This window comes from Meles meles, chromosome 19, assembly GCF_922984935.1.
Source record: "Meles meles chromosome 19, mMelMel3.1 paternal haplotype, whole genome shotgun sequence".
Lineage (NCBI taxonomy): Eukaryota > Metazoa > Chordata > Mammalia > Carnivora > Mustelidae > Meles > Meles meles.
This window is the reverse complement of record NC_060084.1, coordinates 12,496,733-12,517,594: the sequence shown is the minus strand read 5'-3', so window position 1 is coordinate 12,517,594 and position 20,862 is coordinate 12,496,733. Positions and strand designations below refer to the sequence as shown.

The 20,862-nt window shown below is 42.8% G+C and overlaps 1 protein-coding gene across 3 annotated transcripts; it reads right to left on the bottom strand.

Annotated features, from left to right (window-relative positions):
- Positions 1 to 1,020: 1,020 nt before the first annotated feature.
- DDX19B (DEAD-box helicase 19B) lies at positions 1,021 to 20,732 on the bottom strand. 3 transcript variants are annotated; one of them, XM_045989100.1, is made up of 12 exons: positions 20,557 to 20,732; positions 13,769 to 13,817; positions 12,885 to 12,938; positions 11,964 to 12,099; positions 11,460 to 11,552; positions 8,052 to 8,154; positions 7,177 to 7,291; positions 3,668 to 3,845; positions 3,075 to 3,312; positions 2,388 to 2,550; positions 1,722 to 1,913; positions 1,021 to 1,327 (listed from the first exon to the last, which is right to left on the bottom strand). In XM_045989100.1, the coding sequence occupies exons 1-12, from the start codon at positions 20,611 to 20,613 to the stop codon at positions 1,266 to 1,268; spliced, it is 1,440 nt and encodes a 479-aa protein (XP_045845056.1). In that variant the 5' UTR covers positions 20,614 to 20,732; the 3' UTR covers positions 1,021 to 1,265. The 3 variants fall into 3 exon arrangements, with proteins under 3 accessions (XP_045845056.1, XP_045845057.1, XP_045845058.1); XM_045989101.1 differs by lacking the exon at positions 13,769 to 13,817 and having other exon boundaries at positions 20,557 to 20,716; XM_045989102.1 differs by lacking the exons at positions 12,885 to 12,938; positions 13,769 to 13,817 and having other exon boundaries at positions 20,557 to 20,716.
- Positions 20,733 to 20,862: the final 130 nt, after the last annotated feature.

Sequence of the window (20,862 nt, the reverse complement as noted above, 5' to 3'; positions counted from 1 at the left end):
TCCTTGTGGCTGGGGTTTGTTTCATCTCATCCTTGCTGTGTCATTCTGTGGGTACCATCAGCCTAGGCCAGGTATGAGAAAGCGTCCATCACTAGTATCTGCTCGGACTATTCTGCACAAAGATGCCCAGTAAGGAGGGAGCCATTTCCTTGGCAGTTACTCCAGCCTTGCACAGGTGAATGGCCACAGTCCTTCTAGTCCCTTATTGCACTCTTTGTATTCCAAGAACTGTGAACACAAGCTGTTTGGAATCACTTCACAACCAAGACAGCAAATAACTGAAATAATACCCCGGCTCTGACAAATCTTGCCTTCTGGGATCTGGAGACAAAGCAAGTATTTGTGACTACTGCTGACCACTTGTGGAGCTGCCTTGAAGCCAGCCACAAGCGACCGGAAGCTGTAATTTTCACTGGAGATCCAAACCTTAGATCGCCTTTTATTTGCTTGGGGCTCCTAAGGGGTCAGGGTGACAACAGAGATTATAAAAAAGATGCTGCAAGTGCCTGTGAGCCCAGGATGTGCGGCAAGCTCAGGCCACCACTAACTCTCCAGGATGACTTGTGCACAGGCCTTGCTCAAGCACACGCAGGGGACCCACCAGTAATCAATGTGCACCGCAAACAGCAATGTGCACCTGCTGATGAGAACCAGGAGGTCGTGGTCCTGCGGCACAAATCTGCATTCACCGAAAGTCTCAGGGTGGCACTTTGGTCCATGCTAAGCACATCCCTTCCTGGTGTGGGCATCAGGACAGAGGGAGATGACAACATTCAGATGAGCTCTGCCACCCCAAATCCAGAGCACCAGCTCACAGGCCTCATGCCATACAACAAACATGATGGCTGGCTGACGTATCTGGCCTACTTGGGTCTCTATGTCCCTCTTCACCTCTGTTCTGCTGGAGGCTGTTCTGAACACTCCTGGCCAGAGAATAGACAGAGGCTGCCACAAGGATCTTGAGCAGTGATTAGCCACAGCATCTAGATGGGGGAAAAGGTGGCCAAAAAAAAGACGGAATTTCCAAAAAGTGAATTTCTCTGTATTCACGCCTAATCTTCAGAAGTTGTGTAAACAATTTTTTTCTACCTTCCCCCATCATTTGCACAATTTTTGTCGAGTCCAAACGTAATTTAAAATGAGGTAGGTAGTTTCTTCTCCTCTGCCTTTGTCTTTGTGGTGACCGTCGGGGCCTGTGCCGTGAAAGCACTGGTCTCCCATGCAGGCGGAGTGCCGGGGTGGGCACTGGTGACTGGTGGAGCGTCTCAGTTGGCTATTTTCTCAATCTCGTCCAAATCATCCGTGTCCAGTCTTTCTATTTTCTTATCTGGGGAGGAAAATGAGAATTCGGAGAGAAATCAGGGCGGGTCTACCATGGAGACACACACCTAGGAAAGAGACAGCACGGCAGGGAGAGAGGAAACACAGCGTTCTGCCCGGCCTAGGAACAGGACCATACCTCTAGCCACAGCAGTCTTGCACTTGACCCCAAAGACTCCCGGTGCCCAAGTGAGGGACAGAGAGAGCCCTAGGTCCCTCGGCCTGGCCAGGAGGGCACTGTCCTTTGCATCCCTGACCCTGAAAACTTGCCAGGTGTGCTCTTTGAGAACTTCCATGTTGTAGAACAGAAGGGGACTGTGTGACAAGGACACGGGCCTCTCTCGGGGCCACGGGAGAACCGACCCTTCCCCGCTCCCTGGGGGCCACTCCCAGGCACTCACTAAAGTGCTCCTGGATTCTGTTGAGGATGTTCATGCTGTGCTTGCTGTCAACCATGTTCACTGCCAGGCCCCTCTTGCCAAAGCGGCCCGTGCGCCCGATCCGGTGCAGGTAGGTCTCGTTGTCCGGGTTCCCGTCCTTGTCCACGGGGAGGTCAAAGTTGATGACGACAGAAACCTGTTCGACATCAATACCTGCATGAAAGGCAGGTGGAGAGGAGTCAGGACGGGAGCCGAAAATCACTGCCAAGCAAGTGAGGCCGACACACACCAGCTTCGGGTGGAAGGAAGAGTCGGGCAGGCCAGCTCTGGGCTTCGGGGACCGGGGGCATGCAGCAGAACCCAGAGGGAAAGACAGAACTTGGGCAAGTGCTGACAAAAGTATGACCTCAGGAAGCCTCTGCTAGACACAAGTACCAGAAAACGCAGCCGAAACCTCCGTGGGGGCCCCAAAGAGAGCACACACCGTCCTGGGCCAGTGAGCTGCTGGTCCACGTCCTTCCAGCACATCGGCGCCTCTGGCTTCTGTGACAGTTCTCACGTGCTGGGGGAACCCAGTCTCTCCAAGAGAGAAGCCAGCCCACGTGGACTCCCCCAAACCGGCGGGGCGCCCCGTACAGGACTCCCTGGCTACCCGGGGCCTGGCGGACAGACACATTCTCTGCTCACCGCGGGCACACACGTTGGTGGTCACCAGCACCTTCTCTTTGCCCTCTCGGAAGCGCTCGATCACCGCAGCCCTCTGCTCCACCATCATTTCGCCACTCAGCAGCGCCACCTGGTGGCCTTCTTTGGAGAGCTCTGCTGCCAGCCAGCTCGCTGTTTTGCGGGTCTGGAGAGAACAGAATTGTTTTAAATGAAGATACTTGTTAAAGAAAAAAGAAAGATAGCAGCAAAAAAGTGGCTTGTTGCCATTAAAAGTCCATGAAGACCTGCTGAGTTCAGTCATCAGGATAGTCTTATCAATTTCAAAAATATTTCTAGCCCTGTCATTTTTTTTAGATGAATAACTTAAATCATCTCAATATTCCGCTAGGAAGAGTGTGGTGTGAGCCAAAAGTCTTCATCCCCCAACAGTCTATATTCTTAGTGTTTTATACAATTATTTCACTGGATGTTATTTGGACTTTTTTCCAAGTTATCTCTAAGAAGTGGGACCAAAGAAGGGTCAAATCTTCATAGTCTTTCCCTCGTTAACTCGTTAAGTCTGAGAATACTCCCTTGGGCAGGTGGAGGTGATTCATCGTTTCCTTTCGGGCCACACAGGGCAGCTGGCCCGCCTCAGCCCTGAGGTGGCGCTGGCTGACAAGAGGGGCAGGCACACCCGCCAGGCCTGCCGCCGCCACTGCTACTCACATGGCAGAAGATCATGGCCTGAGCGATGGTGATGGCCCCATACAGGTTACACAAGGCCTGGAACTTCTCATCTCTGTTATTGCACAGCACGTAATACTGCTTGATGGTGTCCAGTGTCTCCTCCTCGCGCTTCAACTTGATAATGTTTGGGTCTGGGACCACTTTCTGGGCAAACTTCCAGACAGAGTCTTCGAAGGTGGCAGAGAAAAGCAGCATCTGGCAGTTCCTGGGCAGCATCCTGCAAGGGAAGACCCAGGTATGGGGCATGATCCCGAGTCTTTTCTGGAACAAACAGAAGACAGCGGTCCGGGGCTTGCATGGGCTACGTGCCCAGGAAAACAGCAAAAGGGGGAGGAGAACAGCGGGGAAGAGGTGAGAGCAGCCACGGGGCAGGAATGGGACTGGGGTTAGATTCCCTAAGTCTCCTTCCTCAACCCCAGGTCAGTGCTGATGAGGAAGTGGCCCATCAAACAAATGCTTCTGGAGGTACCAGATAAAGAACCTGACAGGAGCAAGAAGAGGTGTTTGAAGTAAAAGGAGAAGATCTGCAGATCGGGAGGCTGAGAAGTTCCTCTTGACTCAAGAGTTCCTACCTCTGGATGCGGATGCTCTGATCTTGGTGGCCCTGAGTAGCTATCATCACATCGGCCTCATCCAGAACAAACACTTTGATCTTCTTGGGGTCAATGAACTTGAGCTTGGCGCACCAGTCCAGAACAGTCCCAGGGGTGCCAATGACAATGTGCTCACTGATCTTCTGACCTCTTTCCACTGTGGAGACAAGATGTTTTCTGTGGGTATTTTCCATGGTAAAGCCAGCTTTCCTCTCTGATAAAATCTAAAGCTACACTGTAGTTTAATGCCATCTCTTTTGATGTTTGCACTAATATCTTAAGGAAAGTTATAATATCACCATAGTATTTAATAATGCTGAAAAGACATAGGATAGAAACAGTGAAAAGATGAAAGCCTCTTCAGTAGTGTTCTTGTCCGTTCTCTGTGGCCATCCAGTTCTCTTTCAAGGAGGATCTGTTGTTATCTTTATTTCTTCTCTGTCAGCATCATTCCCCCAGCCCAGGGTTGCTCTTCTCACAAGCAGACTTTCACCGCTCTCCGGTGCACTTTGCCCCTCAGCTATCCTGGCACCCACATCAAACAAGCCAGTTGCCTTTACATACCCTTGCCCAGGTCAGAAAATAGGATTCATCATGAATGGCTTTGCTTTCTCAAAGAAGCAGAAACTGCCTCTCTTAGGTAAAGTGCTTCCCCGAACAAGGCCTCGCGGACCATGGCACATTCTTGACTTTGTGTGGTTTGAAACAGATTTGCCTCTTCGTTTTGAATTAGATGGCACTTATATATTGAATTTAAGTCCTTTAATTACAACCCTGACCTGACATACACAATCTCCCTCTTAATCACTGCCAAAATTTTGCCCAAATGTGAATGTTGAGTAATTCAAAGCTAATAAATGCTTCTTCTTACTTAAACTAATTACTGCCTCACACAAAAGTTATTCAGACTCTGGCATTCTAACTTTAACCCAGTTTGCAACCAATTTACATAATAAATGTATGTTCACCTTCTACTAAGTTTTATAATTATATTACTTTTTAGAAGCAACTTCAAGTTGGTATTAGTTGGTATTGTACGCTGAGTGGATTTGTGAGTCATAGTTACACATGTTAAAGATTCACAGCCAAACTTTCAACAGTTTTTGTGTTACTTAAATATTGTTAATTTGTTGCAAAACAAAAGTACGAAGATGAATAAAGAAAGAATAATAAACATAAGCTCCAAACAAAAACAGACTCTTAAATACAGAGAACAGATTTGCCATAGAGGAGTATGTGGGGGTTGAGTGAAATAGATGAGGGGGATTATCCTTTACATTTTTTTTTTTAAAGATTTTATTTATTTATTTGACAGAGAAATCGCAAGTAGGCAGAAGCAGGCAGAGAGAGAGGGGGAAGCAGGCTTCCCACTGAGTAGGGATCCCAGTGCGGGGCTCAATCCCAGGACCCTGAGATCATGACCTGAGCTGAAGGCAGAGGCTTTAACCCACTGAGCCACCCAGGTGCCCCTATCCTTTACATTTATTACACTTATTTTGATGAGAACTGAGAAAAATAGAGACTTGATCTATCATTATATTACACAGCTGAAACTAATAAAACACTGTTAATTATAATTCAATTTAAAAAATGCCAGGGGCGCCTGGGTGGCTCAGTGGGTTAAAGTCTCTGCCTTCGGCTCGGGTCATGATCCCGGGGTCCTGGAATCGAGCCCCGCATCGGGCTCTCTGCTCAGCAGGGAGCCTGCTTCCTCCTCTTTCTCTGCCTGTTTCTCTGCTTACTTGTGATCTCTGTCTGTCAAATAAATAAATAAAATCTTTAAAAAAAAAAATTAAATGCCGGGGCGCCTGGGTGGCTCAGTGGGTTAAAGCCTCTGCCTTTGGCTCAGGTCATGATCCCAGGGTCCTGGGATCGAGCCCCGCATCGGGCTCTCTGCTTGGCTGGGAGCCTGCTTCCTCCTCTCTCTCTTTCTGCCTGCCTCTCTGCCTACTTGCCTACTTGTAATCTCTATCTGTCAAATAAATAAATTTTTAAAAAAAATTAAATGCCAGTTAATTGTCATGAATATTCGAGAACATTTTTGTTCTTCTAATGATATTAAAAAGAAATTAGGCAATTAAAACCAGAATGTGCAGTACTTTATAAGCAACTGATCTGGCCCATTCAAAAAGCCAGAAGTAGCAGGGAGGAGAAGGTGGAGGTCCTACTCTTGACTTAAAGAAATTTAAGAGCGACGACACCAAATGCAGTGCATTCACACCAATTTGATCTTGGTTCAAAACCAAAACAGCCATAAAGACCATGGGACTTTTGGGACTATTAGGGAAAAATAAAAATAGACTAGGTACTAGTTATTAGAGAACCCACTAATTTTCTTGGTTGTGATAGGATTTTGTGGATATGCTGAAGAATGTCCTTATTGTGAGATGCATGCTAAAGTATTTAAAAAAAAATTTTTTTTAAGATTTCCTTAAGGGACACCTCAGTGGCTCAGTGGGTTAAGCATCTGCCCTCAGCTCAGGTCATGATCCCAGGGTCCCGGAATCAAGTCCCCCATGAGGCTCCTTGCTCTGCAGGGAGCCTCATTGTCCCTCTGCCTGCCACTCCCCCTGCTCATGCTCAGTCTCTCTGACAAATAAATGAATGGAATCTTAAGAAGAAAAAAAAAGATTTTTAAAAAATTGTTTAAGTAGGGGCGCCTGGGTGGCTCAGTGGGTTAAAGCCTCTGCCTTCGGCTCAGGTCATGATCCCAGGATCCTGTGATTGATCCCCGCATTGGGCTCTCTGCTCAGCAGGGAGCCGGCTTCCTCTCCTCTCTCTGCCTGCCTCTCTGCCTATTTGTGATCTCTGTCTGTACAATAAATAAATAAAATCTTTTAAAAAAAATTGTTTGGGCCCCACTCCCTTTGTGGAGCCCAATGTGGGACTTGAACTCACAACCTTGAGATCAAGACCTGAGCTGAATCAAGAGTCATATGCTTAACTGACTGGTAGCTATCCAGATGCCCCAAGATTTTATTTCTAAGTAATCTCTACACCCAATCTGGGTGGAGACTCAAAACCCTAAAGTCAAGAGTTGCATGCTTTCCTGACTGAGCCAGCCAGGTGTAGTATTTAGGAGTAAATAGTATAATGTCTACAATTTACTTTCAAATGGTTCCCCAGAACATGCACACAGAAAGCAAATTTAGCAAAATATTAAGTTTTCAAATCTAAGTGAAATGTTAATTTTTATTATTTCAACTACTGTGTGTGTTTTGAAATTTTTAGAAACAGAAGTTATGGGTGCCTGGGTGGCTCAGTCGTTAAGCGTCTGCCTTCGGGTCAGGTCATGATTCCAGAGTCCTGGGATTGAGGCCCTTATCGGGCTCCCTGCTCGGCGGGAAGCCTGCTTCTCCCTCTCCCAGTCCCCATGCTTGTGTTCCCTCTCTCACTGTGTCTCTCTCTGTCAAATAAATAAATAAAATCTTAAAAAAAAAAACAGAAGTTGTTAGCTTAATGAATTAGGATCACATATTCATACTCACATTTATTGCCTCGGACAGCATAAGCTAGCTTCAGTTGAGGGTAAAATTTGCCCATCTGTTCAATCACTTTTCCTGTTTGGAGGGCGAGCTCGTAAGTTGGGGAGAGGCACAGACACTGGCAGGGAGAGAGTGCAGAGTGAGATCTCAAGGGCAGTGGGGAGTCACCATCAGGACTTGCTCCTCCAGCTGAGGCTGAGGAAGAACATTAAAGTGCATGCCATTTGATTCTTTAAGCTGCAAAGTCATAGGGTTAGAACTCTGGTTGGGTAAATACACTTGAAAATAGCTATTGGCCACAGGAATACAAAACCCACATGTGAACAAGGATCTGAAATCCCAGGTGGAGATTAGCTTCCTTTTCACGTACTCAGGAAGTTCTCAGAACTTTCCAGAGGATGATAGCTGTAGATAGAAGAGGTTTTTCCTGAAAGTAAATGGGCCAAGCAGTATCTCAGAACTGGCAAACCGTGGAAAGGGAACAGGATGCATGTTGCTACCAGAAGGTCAACCATATTGTTTGTGCACGACAAGGGTTCTGGTTTATGTAAAAAGTCATAGGCATGGGGCGCCTGGGTGGCTCAGTGGATTAAGCCGCTGCCTTCGGCTCAGGTCATGATCTCAGGGTCCTGGGATGGAGCCCTGCATCGGGCTCTCTGCTCCGCAGGGAGCCTGCTTCCTCCTCTCTCTCTGCCTACCTCTCTGCCTACTTGTGATCTCTCTCTCTGTCAAATAAATAAAAGAAAAAAAAAAAGATTTAAAAAAATAATAATAAAGTTTAAAAAAAAAAAAAAGTCATAGGCATTTTGGCTTTCAGTCCATCACATGTAATTTCTAGCTGCACATCAACAGAAAATCCAAATTCACCAGGCCCTTACCTGGGGGTATCTGTTTGCAGGTTCTACTTGGCTGAGCATGGCCAACACAAAGGCAGCTGTTTTACCAGTACCAGACTGAGACTGGGCAATTAAGTTCTGTGGGCTGCACAAGAAAACAAATTGTTTAGCGGCTTAAGTCTCAAGTATCCTTTTAGTTAGTAACAGTGAAGAATAAATGAGTTTATGGAAGGAGGCTTTGATTGCTCAGTAGTTTACACACGCTAGTCCCACAAACACCAAGCACCACAAGAGAGGACGAGTGGAATTTAAAGCACTCCCTATCTCTTATTCTTGACAGGGCAGCCAGTGATTCTTTTAAAATGGGAGTCAGCTCATGTCACTGCTCTGCTCAAAAGCCTTCCAGTCACTCCCCATTTCATTCAGAGTAGAAGTGCAAATCCTTCTGCATTACAAGGTCCAACCTGATCTGGCTCCCCAGGGGTTCTCTGTTTTCATGGGCTCCCTTACTCATCGTACTACAGAAGCCTTGGGGCTGCCCCAGGTCCAACCTGATCTGGCTCCCCAGTGCTTCTCTGCTTTCAGCTCCTACCATGTGCTCCTACTCATCATACTACAGAAGCCCTGGGGCTGCCCCAAAAGCCAGCCAGCCATGCCCCATCCCAGGGTTTCTGTACTCTGCTGGGACAGCTGTCCCCAGATGACATGTCACCTCTCTCCTCTCCTTCAAGGCTTTGCTCACATATCACCCACTTGATGAGATCATACCCTAAGCACTTGATTAAAATTTTAGCCTATTTTGAAATGCCTTAAAAATTATGTATTGGTAGATAGATATGTGATAAAGTTTAGTAAAATGTTAGTGACTGCATCTAGGTGGGGGATATATGGGTGTACACTATAAAATCCTTTCAAGTTTAGGGCACCTGGATAGCTCAGTTAACTGTCCAGCTCTTGATTTTGGCTCAGGTCATGATCTCAGGGTCATGAAATCTAGCCCTTTGTGGGGCTCTGTGCTGGGCATGGAGCCTGCTAAGATTCTCCCTCTCCCTCTCCCTCTGCTCCTCCACACCCCACTAGTGTGCTCTCTCTCTCTAAAAAAAAAATCCTTTCAACTTTGTTTTTTTGACAATTTTCATAATATAATGTTGGGGGAAAACTGCAGTCAGTTCCCTTGGTATTCCTGATCTCCCTTATTATGGTTTCTTTTTCTTATTTATCATTTTTTTTATCACCTTTTTAAAAAAAAAGGATTTTTTTTTTTTTTAAGATTTTATTTATTTATTTGACACACAGAGAGAGAGATCACAGGTAGGCAGAGAGGCAGGCAGAGAGAGAGGAGGAAGCAGGCTCCCTGCAGAGCAGAGAGCCCGATGCGGGGCTCGATCCCAGGACCCTGAGACCATGACCTGAGCCGAAGGCAGCGGCTTAACCCACTGAGCCACCCAGGCGCCCTAAAAAAAAAGGATTTTATTTATTCATTTGACCCACAGAGAGAGAGCACAAGCTGGGGGCGCCCCTGATGTGGGGCTTGATCTCTGGACCCTGGGATCATGACCTGAGCTAAAGGCAGAAGCTTAACTGACTGAACCACCCAGATCCCCCAGTATTTATCACCTTTTTAAAATACAGCTTTTAAGTGTACAATTCAGTGGCATTAATTACATTTATAACTTATCTAACAAACTATACACTATATATCTTATTTATTTTTAATAAAAATAAATGATCTATACTCCAGACCACGCTCCTTAAAGACAGGAATTTTGGTCTGTTTTGTTTTCTAATGTAACCAAGTGCCTAGAATAGTATCTGTTACACACCTGCACTCAATACATATTTGTTAATGAAGAAAGGTACTAGATAATTCTCTCAGGTCTCTTCTAACATTGATGATTTAAAAATTGAACGTACTTAGAGATGCATAAATGGAGTATTTGTTTCATACTGGTCATTCGTTTTTTGTTTGTTTGTTCTTTAAGATTTTTATTTATTTACTTGACAGACAGAGGTCACAAGTAGGCAGAGAGGCAGGCAGAGACAGAGAGGAAGGGAAGCAGGCTCCCTGCTGAGCAGAGAGCCCGATGTAGGGCTCGATCCCAGGACCCTGAGATCATGACCTGAGCTTAAGGCAGAGGCTTTAACCCAATGAGCCACCCAGGGGCCCCTGGTCATTCGTTTTTTATCAATCTCAATGCTTTCATAGACGTTCAAAATGTCAAGTTAAAAAGAGACATTATTGGGGTGCCTGGGTGGCTCAGTTGGCTAAGCAGCTGTCTTCGGCTCAGGTCATGATCCCGGCGTGATCGAGTCCCACATAGGGCTCCTTGCTTGGCAGGGAGCCTGCTTCTCCCTCTGCCTCTGCCTGCCACTCTGTCTGCCTGTGCTAGCTCTCGCTCCTCTCTCTCTGACAAATAAATAAATAAAATCTTTACAAAAGAAAAAAAAAGACATTATTCGGGGCGCCTGGGTGGTTCAGGGGGTTAAGCCTCTGCCTTCGGCTCGGGTCATGATCTGAGGGTCCTGGTATCGAGTCCCGCATCGGGCTCTCTCCTCTCTCTGCCTGCCTCTCTGCCTACTTGTGATGTCTCTCTGTCAAATAAATAAAATCTTAAAAAAAAAAAAAAAAAAGACATTATTCATCATGAAAAGAGTCACTAATTGCTTCTCAGGCTTCTGGCTAAGATCAAGTGAAAAAAGTCACTATTTTGACACAGAACAAAGAAAACTTTAATACAGACCTAAAGTTTCTATTTTTAGACTCTATGAAAGGAGTTTCAGGATTCAGGATCAGATGCAGTACAACTTTCCATAATCATATATAATGTAGGGATCAGTTTTTATAAAAAGCTCCACATGCTCTTGAATCTTGTTGCTCAAAATGTGGTCTGAAACTAGTAGCATCAGCGTCACTAGAAGCTTCTAGAAAATAGTGAACCTCAGATGGACTGAAATGAGGATCTGCATTTTAATAAATTCCTAGGAGATTCATGTGCCTATGAAAGTATGAAAAGCACTGCACTACAAAACAACCTTGGTAATTACCCTATTCTGATCTCCCAGAACCCTGTTTGGTTTTTGCTTACTGTTTCTGACACAATAAATTCTATCTATCCATCTAATGAAAGCAAGGGGTGTATGAATGATAAATGTTTATTTACCAACATAGGATGATCATCTCATTAAGTTTTTAAAAAAGCATGTAAGATTTTATATGGTTCTGTTTTTTTAAAAAGGTATAAATATGTGAGTTTATTTTTAAAAAGTCTAGAAATCTCTAAATGTTAGTATAATAGGTTGGGGAAGATTGCAAACAATTTTTCTTATTTTTTAATTGTTTTCTAACTTTTCTAAAATAAACATGTGTTACTAGTATAGATTTTTTAAAATAATAGAAATTTTAAAAAACGGAAACTTAAAAATGGGATAGAGTTCTATCAGGACACATACGGCTCAGCGAGCATCAAAGGCAGTGCGTTCTCTTGTATCTTGGATGGACGGTTGAAGCCCATGGCATAGACTCCCTGGAGAAGCTGTGGTTTCCTGGGAAAGCAGTTAAAGATGAAAGTCACCATCTCTTTGGTTGAGGAAAGAAGCCAAATATCCGAGGGATTTTTTTTTCTCTTTCTTACTATTGTTACACACAGTTTATTTACAATAAAATAATTGTACAATTCACATTACCTAGAAATTTTACTTAATAGGCCAAAGCAGCTAAATTATTTGATTAAATTTGTACTGGCTGGCAGCAGCTCTTTCTGCCCATGGATCCTGTGCTCCGCCTTTAATAAAATCACCTTTTATACCAATAAATAAATGAAGTAAAAAAATAAACTTGTATTAGCTAAAAATGTTCTTCTGTTATGAAAAAAAATGTGTGTGTGTTGTGTGTATGGACTAACAGTGTTAGTCTGTATCTAACACCAAGGGGAGAGTCAGAAAGTAAACACTCACAGCCGAAGCTCCTCAAAGGACTTCACAGAGTAGAGCGGGGAGTTCGGGTCCCGCTGCAGGACTTCCACCTGGTTTGTGTTATCCACCAGGTTGCTTCGGATCAGCTTGTTGAGTAAGGACTGGGCAGCTCTGTCCTCTGTCAGGAAAAAGAGAGGAAAGAATTTTTTTTTTTTTTTTTTTTGAGAGCAAAGAATTTTAAAAGGCCATGAAATCCACCATGAGCTCATCTGAATTCACTTTTCATTGGCATTTTAAGCATTTGCATGTATTTATGCTAGGACTTATAATTCAGGATATATCATAGTTTTGATTTATAAATAGAATTAAAATTGCTTTATTAAAGAAAAAGGTTTTAATACTGGTATCATACATTTGGGCCTCATATTCCTCTCCAGGACTCTCTTCCAAGCCCTCCTCTTTGGAGGTTATCTATTCTTCCTATGTACTGACTTCCTCTTCCAAGTACTGACTCCCTCCTTTGTGCTCAATAGAAAATTGAAAATTATTAGCTTGGCCAGCACATCTCAATAATGAAAGAAAAAAAAAAAACCCAGAAATTAGCAAAGTTTGTATCTTGATATCATATAAGCTGTTTGTATATTGTTATCCACTTTTAATGTGTTCAAATAGCATTAACTTTAGTAGACAGTGGGGATTCAACTTAACATTTCTTTTATAATGTCCTGTAAAAGATCATCATTCAGGGCTTATTTCCTGCTGCTGCTGCTGAAGTCCATCAGTTGTTCAAAGTAAAATTTCTCTAAAATGGAACCACTGAGAATTCCTTCACCAGCAACCGTGTTGAGTGTTAGCAATATGACTCCCTTTAAAGTCAAGCCAAGTTGGGTCTAAAAATGAACCTCGTAACAATCTATTGTCTTAAGATGGTGGAATCTCATGGGTATAGCTCTAGGCTGTTACCTTTCTCTTCTTCATCTGCCTTCTCTGCATTAGCATTGGTCTTGACAACAGCACCTTTATCAGACACAAAGTGGCCGTCATTCAATATCACATACTATACCCAATAGCGGAGACAATTCAAATTCTATGAGATACTAGAAATGTAAAAGGCCTGGGAGCAGAAAAATAAATGAGGAAACCAAGCCACAGATAAAACCATTTTATTGTTCTTAAATAAACAAAGGTATGAAACACTGTTGCTTATATTTCAGTTCTTTCCCATTCCGAGTCCTCTCACGGTACATCAAACACTAATGGGACATTCCCTCATAGCATCAGTATTTCTGAAATGTTATAGAAAGATGATCACAGCAGGCAATGATCACAAACCACCTTGATGCTCAACAGAGGAGTATCTGCAAACTGTATTTCATCAGTATGTGAACACTATAATGCCATTAAGATTCTATGTATATAAATTGTTTAACAGAAATGTATATTCAAACAACATTGTAGGTATGAAAAAATTACAGAAAAAGATTGTAGATGAATTTGGAATGAGGACCCCCCCCCCCATGATATGTACATCAATGAAAATTTAATGGAAATCTTGGATTTGGGTAGATATGATTTCAGAATGACAATAGGTTAACTTTCAGGTTGTTCATACTTTGTATATTCTCATGGTCAGCAGTAAGTTTGGTAATAAGTAAGTCAGTTAGGCATCCTCATGCTTATTTTAAGCACAAGACAAAGCAAAACAATCCAGTTTAGTTCCCAAATCAAATGACTGCCAGTATCTGCCAGCCCCCTGCTTGTACATATACAGTTGTTTTCCAGACAGTTATGTCAAAGCAGAAATACTAAAGGAAATCACATTTGTTTTCAAACTAGCTTTTACTCACCATTGGCATCTGGTTTGATTTTCTCTTCCTTAAGATGCAAGTTGCTCAACTAAATGGAGAATATGGGGGGAGGGGGGACAGTGTCAGGAAAATCACTTAAAAGATTTTGTATCAACAGAGCCTCCCCAGTGAAGCAGGGGAGAAATGAGCCACTCTCAAGATCTATTCATTAAGTTGCTCTGCTGGGCTCCTTTTGTCGACTAAATGTTTGAATGAGAATAAACAAAATTTCCCATAAACACAGCAGTAGAAAAAAAACTGGTTACACAAAATGACTCAAAATCCACACTTCCTAATTACAGTCCCTAGAGAAAATTATAGTTTATGAGTTTGCTTAATGCCCTGATTACAAAGACTCTCTCAGTAGAATACCATTTGTCATTCTCTCATATTCCAAACGATAGGAAAATTTAAAAGGTACTGGAAAATGCAGTCACACTTCACACAGACAACTTCAAGGTGGGAGTCTGCTCCCTGGCACGGCAGGTTTGAGCTGCAGGACCACAACGTGCAGATAGGCACCCTCATATCCGGGTTGCCTTGATTTTTGCCTTGTGGTGGAAGTCTAATATTTTAAACTGAGAGCAGTCTGGGGCATCGTGGCACACTGTGTAATCAAAATACCTAGCTGCAGTGGGAATACAAAGGAAGGGACAGAGCAAAGAGACATTTCAAAGAATTATTAGGACTTTGATCAAACACCATAAGTTAGGCATATCGTGATGGACTTATCTCCTCTATTAGAATGAAAATATCCTTTTATTTGTCACTTCTACCTCATAAATGCTGGGGGGGGGGCAGAAAATACCTTAAAGACAGGAATATTTTTATTTAATTGATCTTTGGATGTAGCGCAAAGCAGGTGCTCTAATCATAAAATATTAAGTGGGGTTTAGGACCTCATCTAGTGATGGGTAACAATGAAAATGGCTATTTCTTAAAGCACCACCTACACTGGTTGTTTATGTTTTCAGGTTCATTCTGTCTTTCCTCTAAGTCCGGGAAAGGCAAGAGAGGAATGAAACAAATGTCTGTTTTAATAGGTGGTTAATTAGGGTTGGAGGAACTACACTTCTTTTGTTGCTAACTGAAAAGGGAGTTTCTGGTGTCTCTGCTTTGGTGTTAGGGGAGGGAGAAGTAGGAGGGAACATACTGGAGAGACTGACAAGAAAGGAAATTGGCAAAAAAGGAAATCATTGGGGCACCTGGGTGGCTCAGTGGGTTAAAGCCTCTGCCTTCAGCTCAGGTCATGATCCCAGGGTCCTGGGATCAAGCCCCTCATTGGGCTCTCTGCTCAGTAGGGAGTCTGCTTCCCTTCCCACCTCTCTGCCTGCTTGTGATCTCTGTCTGTTAAATAAATAAATAAAATCTTAAAAAAAAAAAGATATCAGAAAACAGTAAAAATCCTGCTTTAATTCCAAATGATAGCAAACACACTAACAGATAATGAATATGAAGGGGCCAGCACAGTGCCTGATAAACAGCAGGTGTTCAATATATTTTAATCTTCTCTAAAGCACTTCTCCATATCCTGCTGACCTGACAAACCCTGTTTTTAGTATCCACATCTATGGAGAGGGAGAGGGAGAGAGATTGCAGGGCAGGGACAGAGAGACAGAACGAGTCTAGACAAAAAGACTGCCTGACTTACTGGCAATACTTGCAACAGTAAACTTAATAGTACTCACTCCTAGGGTGAAAATTGCTAGCTAAAGCAAATGACAGAGCTGAGGTATAAATGAGTTAATGAAATATAAATGAGTTACAAACACCTATTACAAAAAATTGTAATGATAAAAAGGACAAACCATTGTTTTATTGATACATTGTTCAAACTGAAGTTAACAGTAAATATAGTAACAGTTAAAGTAACTAAATGCAATATGTAGTAAAGTTGGTAGCAACAATGTAAATGAAACCAGTAGATGTTTTGATTACAACGTATCAGGATTCTGAAGAGGGTCCAGTGAATCTAAAAACAAACTCCTCCCTTGGCTATAAGGACCTTAAAGCCTGTAAAGCAGAGACAGTGACATCTGTATTACCCAGTGGAGTGTCAGTGAACTGAACGCTGAAACTTCTATTGAAAGTACAGTTAGATACCTTCTTTGCTCTGTTTACTTGGACCAAAAAGGAGAAACCGGTTTCTTTTGCAACTTCGTCAGAAACCATTTTGAAATTAACCGAAAGGCAAAAAAGCAAAAACATCCACTTTGTAATACCCACATTTTCTCTTTTTAAATTATTTTTTATAGATTTTATTTATTTATTTGACAGAGATCACAATTAGGCAGAGAGGCAGGCAGAGAGAGAGGAAGGGAAGCAGGCTCCCTGCTGAGCAGAAAGCCGGATGTGGGGCTCGATCCCAGAACCCTGGGATCACGACCTGAGCCAAAGGCAGAGGCTTCAACCCACTGAGTCACCCAGGCGCCCCTGTAATACCCACATTTTCAATGCCTTTAATATTTTAGTTTTTAAGATGTTAAAATAATTGAAAACTCTACAGTTACACACTGCATTTTATTCAAAAGCTACTTGAGAACGCATTCTTGAGACATAAAAGATTTAATAATGAACTATAGAGAACAGGGATTATCTCTGCCAAAATGGTGAAGCAGAGGACATAGAGTCATACTCATCAGTTTTCTTCTCTGTCTGCCCTCCTCTAAAAAGAGATCTCCCAATGGAACAGAGGGGAACAACGACAGGAGCCACTGGGGGATGAGGAAATAAATATAAATAGAATCTAGTATTTTCTTACCTACAATAATAAGGAATGAAGCTTAATATTTAAAATTCAGTAACTACGCACTACACACGTCAGTGTTACCTATGTCACGCAATGTCCTCAGTGAGAGTTCCATGAGGCAGAGGGTAATAGAGGCGTCTTTACTCATTTGCTCAGTTTTGGAATATTGTGATCTAATTTACCTGTGCATGGTTAAGTAGATTCACAAGTCTTATCCAGGTTCAACTATCTAATCCATGCAATATGGACAAATAATTTAAAAGATTCCTGCAGGGCACCTGAATGGCTCAGTTAGTTAAGCATCTGCCTTTGGCTCAGGTCACGATCCCAGAGTCCTGGGATCCAGCCCCATGTTGGGCTCCCTGCACATCAGGGAGCCTGCTTCTCCCCCTCTCCCCCTTCCTCTCTTGCTATCACTCACTCAAATAAATAAAATAAATAAAATAAAAAAATAAATAAAAATAAATAAATAAATAAATAAAATAAATAAAAATAAATAAATAAATAAATAAAAATAAAAAATAAAAAAATAAATAAAATCTTAAAAAAAAAAAAAAGATTCCTGCATTGGAACTGTGATACATAATAACAATAACATAATAACAATAACAATAACAATAACAATAACATAATAACAACAACTGCTATTACTTACATAGCACATACAACAGGCATGTCCATAACTCAATGAGGTAGGTATTATGATTATCTCCATTGTACAGATGTGGAAACCAAGGCACATAAAGATTGAACAATTTTCCCAAAGTCATAGAACTAGTAAACCATGGACCTACAATACAAATCCTAAACTGTCTGGCTATAAACGCTAAGGTTTTAACCTCTACACAGTAGTGCCTGCCATAGATAATACTAATCTCATAGAAAGTAATTATTTTAAGGGTGATACAGTGGTGCAGCCACTTTGGAAAAGTCTGACAGTTCTTCAAAAGTTAAACATAGAGTTGCATAATCCAGCAATGCCACTTGTGGGTGTATACCCAAGAGATTTGAAAATAAAGGTCCATACAAAAACTTGTACATGAATAATCACGGCAACGTTATTCATAATAACCAAAAAGTAGAAACAATCGAAGTGCTCATCAATGGACACTGATAAGCAGAGAAATAAAATGTGATATATCTAGACAATGGAGTATTATTTGGCAAGAAAAGGAATGACATCTACTGCAACATGGATGAACTTTGAAAACATTATGCTAAGTGAAAGCAGCCAGACACAACAGACCACATATGGTATGATTCAACTTATATAAAATATCCAGAATAGACAAATCTCAAGAGACAGAAAACAAATCATCAGTTGCCAGAGAAGGGTGGGGAGAAGGGAGTGAATGTGAAAGTTTGAGGGAACTTTGGGCAGTGGTGGCAATGTTTCGTATCTTGATTGCGGTGATGGTTACACAACTGAATGCCTTTGTCAAAATTCACAGAACAAGGTGAGTTTTATTATTTTATTATTATTTTTTTTTTACAAGATGAGTTTTAATATATGTAAATTTTACCTCAACAAACTTGACTTAACAATTGGGCCACTCTGAGATATCCAACAGTCAACTAGTAAGAATTCTTGAAAAAGCAAAGAAAAAACAAAGGGGGAGAAATAAAAAATGAAAATTTTTAAGAAAATTTCTCATAACTGAAGGATAAGAATTTTCCAGATTGAAAGGACCCACCCAAGGGCACCAGGCTGGCTCAGTTGGAAGAGCATGCGACTCTTGATCTTGGGAGTGTGCGTTCAAGCCCCACACTGGGTGTAGAGATTACTTAAAGGTAAAATCTTAAAAAAAAAAAAAAAAGGATATACCCAGTGTCCAGCAAAATGGATGAAAACAGACCCATACCAGTTATCAGGAATGTTCTGTATACTGGAAACAGAAGATTGTTCAAGTTTCCAAAGGGAAAAACAGGTCACATCAGGAATCAGAATGGTCTCAGACATCTCAGTAACCAATAAGTCTAAAAGGCAACGAAACAATGCCTTTCAAAATTATTAGGAAATTCATTTCCAACCTACAGCTCTACAGCCAGCTATAATACTATCCAAGTGACAGGGCAAGATAAGGCATTTCCAGAAATGCAACAGTATCTTATACAAAACAAAACAACAACAACAACACTTCTGATACACCTCCAGAAAGCCGATGGATGGTTTCACCAAATCAATAAAGCTGAAGAGAGGGGATCCAACACAAGAGAAAAGTGAATCCCCAGAATGAAGGTGAAGGGAAATCTGGCCTGGTCCCTCCAGTCCCTGAAATGAGTTCTGCTCTAAGCACAGGGAGAACTAGTCCAATGTGAAACAGGCTGAAAGACCTGGGGGAAACAGAATTAATAGAATACTTTTTTTTTTAATGCAAGATTTTATTATTTATTTTAGAAAGAGAGTGAGTGAGAGGGGTGGGGGGGGGGAAGCAGATGGGGAGAGAAAGAGAATTTTAAGCAGACTACACACTGAGCGCAGATCCCCACGAGGGGATCGATCTCACCACCCCAAGCTCATGACCTGAGCTGAAATCAAGAGTCATAGGTTTAACTGACTGAGCCACCTAGGTGCTCCAAATTAATACCTAATGTGTTTGAACATCCTGAGATAAACTAAACAATCAGCAAAGAGCTTGGGGTTGAGTTGGTGATAAGTACAAAAAACATGAAGCAAAAATGCAAGACAATTACAAATTCCAGGGGAAAACAAAGTTTTATAGGAAAGTAAAAGTATTCATAAGTTACTAGTAATGTAAACATGAAATACTGATCTAACTGAAATTACAATATAATGAAAAGATAGGGAGTGGGGCGGTGTGCATGGGTGGTAAAAGTATGGAGGAAAGAATCAAAATCAGTAAATAGGCTAAACTGAAGGTTCAAAAACTAGCATAACATGCTATTTGGAGAACAAGAAGGTCAATTATGTAAATTACCTTCTACAGAACTATTAGTTGTCTCTGAGGAGGAAAAAAATGGTGGTGGTGGAACCAGTTTTTAAAACTGTGACTTGGGGGGCGCCTGGGTGGCTCAGTGGGTTAAAGCTTCTGCCTTCGGCTCAGGTTCCTGGGATCGAGCCCCACATTGGGCTCTCTGCTCAGCAGGGAGCCTGCTTCCTTCTCTCTCTGCCTGCCTCTCTGCCTACTTGTGATCTCTGTCTGTCAAATAAATAAATTAAAAAAAAAAAACTGTGACTTGGGATGCCTGGGTGGCTCAGGGGGTTGAGCCTCTGCCTTCCACTGGGGCCAGGATCCCAGGGTCCTGAAAACAAGCCCTCTGTCAGGCTCTCTAGCTCCGTGAGAGCCTACTTCTCCCTCTCTCTGCAGCTCGCTCTGCTTGTTCTCTCTCCTCCCCAACCCCGCCCCGTCTGTCAAATAAATAAAATCTTTTAAAAATTCTAAAACTATTTGGCTCTTTGAATTATGTGCATATAATCTACTATCAGTTATATAATAAGACCAAGTCCTTGTTCTCAAGAAATTCACAGATACAAGGACTAACAGAAATAGGTTCAAATCATTATCAGAACTTAGAGTGTTGAAGTAGAAGGAATTAATTCTACATAGTCATGTTTAAGTCGTATCTTGATTGCTGTGTGTGAGCCCCGGAACAAAGTTAAGGTGAGAAGAGGAGTTACTGACTACCGGGCCCACAGAGTCGATCATTCATCATCACTAAGCAAGCAAAGAAGTACACAAAGAAGAGTAAGCCGCGGTCACAGAGCCCAGAAAGCTCAGAATCCAGAGGTGGAGAATGACACAAAGGTGATTATACTCCAAGTGGGGAGAGTGCAATCTACGATAAGTCTTGATTCCAGGAAGACAGGCGGCTGGGCTCTTTATCCATGGGAGTACTCACCTGCTCTCATGTAACCCAGGGGCGGATGGATAAACAAAGCCACTCAGAGTCCAGGCTCCATCCTCCATCCTCACACGCACCCCGTACCCGTCCTGACCAAAGTAGTGAGTGTCTTATCCAGGGATGATCCCCGGCCCAAACTGACCCCCTGATCCTTTTACGGCTGAAGTCAACTCACCGACTCCGCCGCCGCCTCCTGTTCGTCCACTGCCAGGGCCCACGAGTCGGTGGCCATGGTCCCAGGCGCTGGTGAGACAGACTCGCTGGCTGGGGCGGCGCGATCGCGGACTCTCCGGGGTCGCAGCAAGCCCAGCTCCAACCCCACCAAGGGAGAAGTCTTTCGCTCAGCCACTGAGAAGCGGAAGTGGCGCGCCGCCGTGACGTCAGACTCTGCGCCCACCCAGCCGCCTCGCCCACTTCCAGCTGTAACTTCCACCGCTTTCAGAGCCCCCAACCTAACCCTTGGTTAGCTCACGCTCTTTTC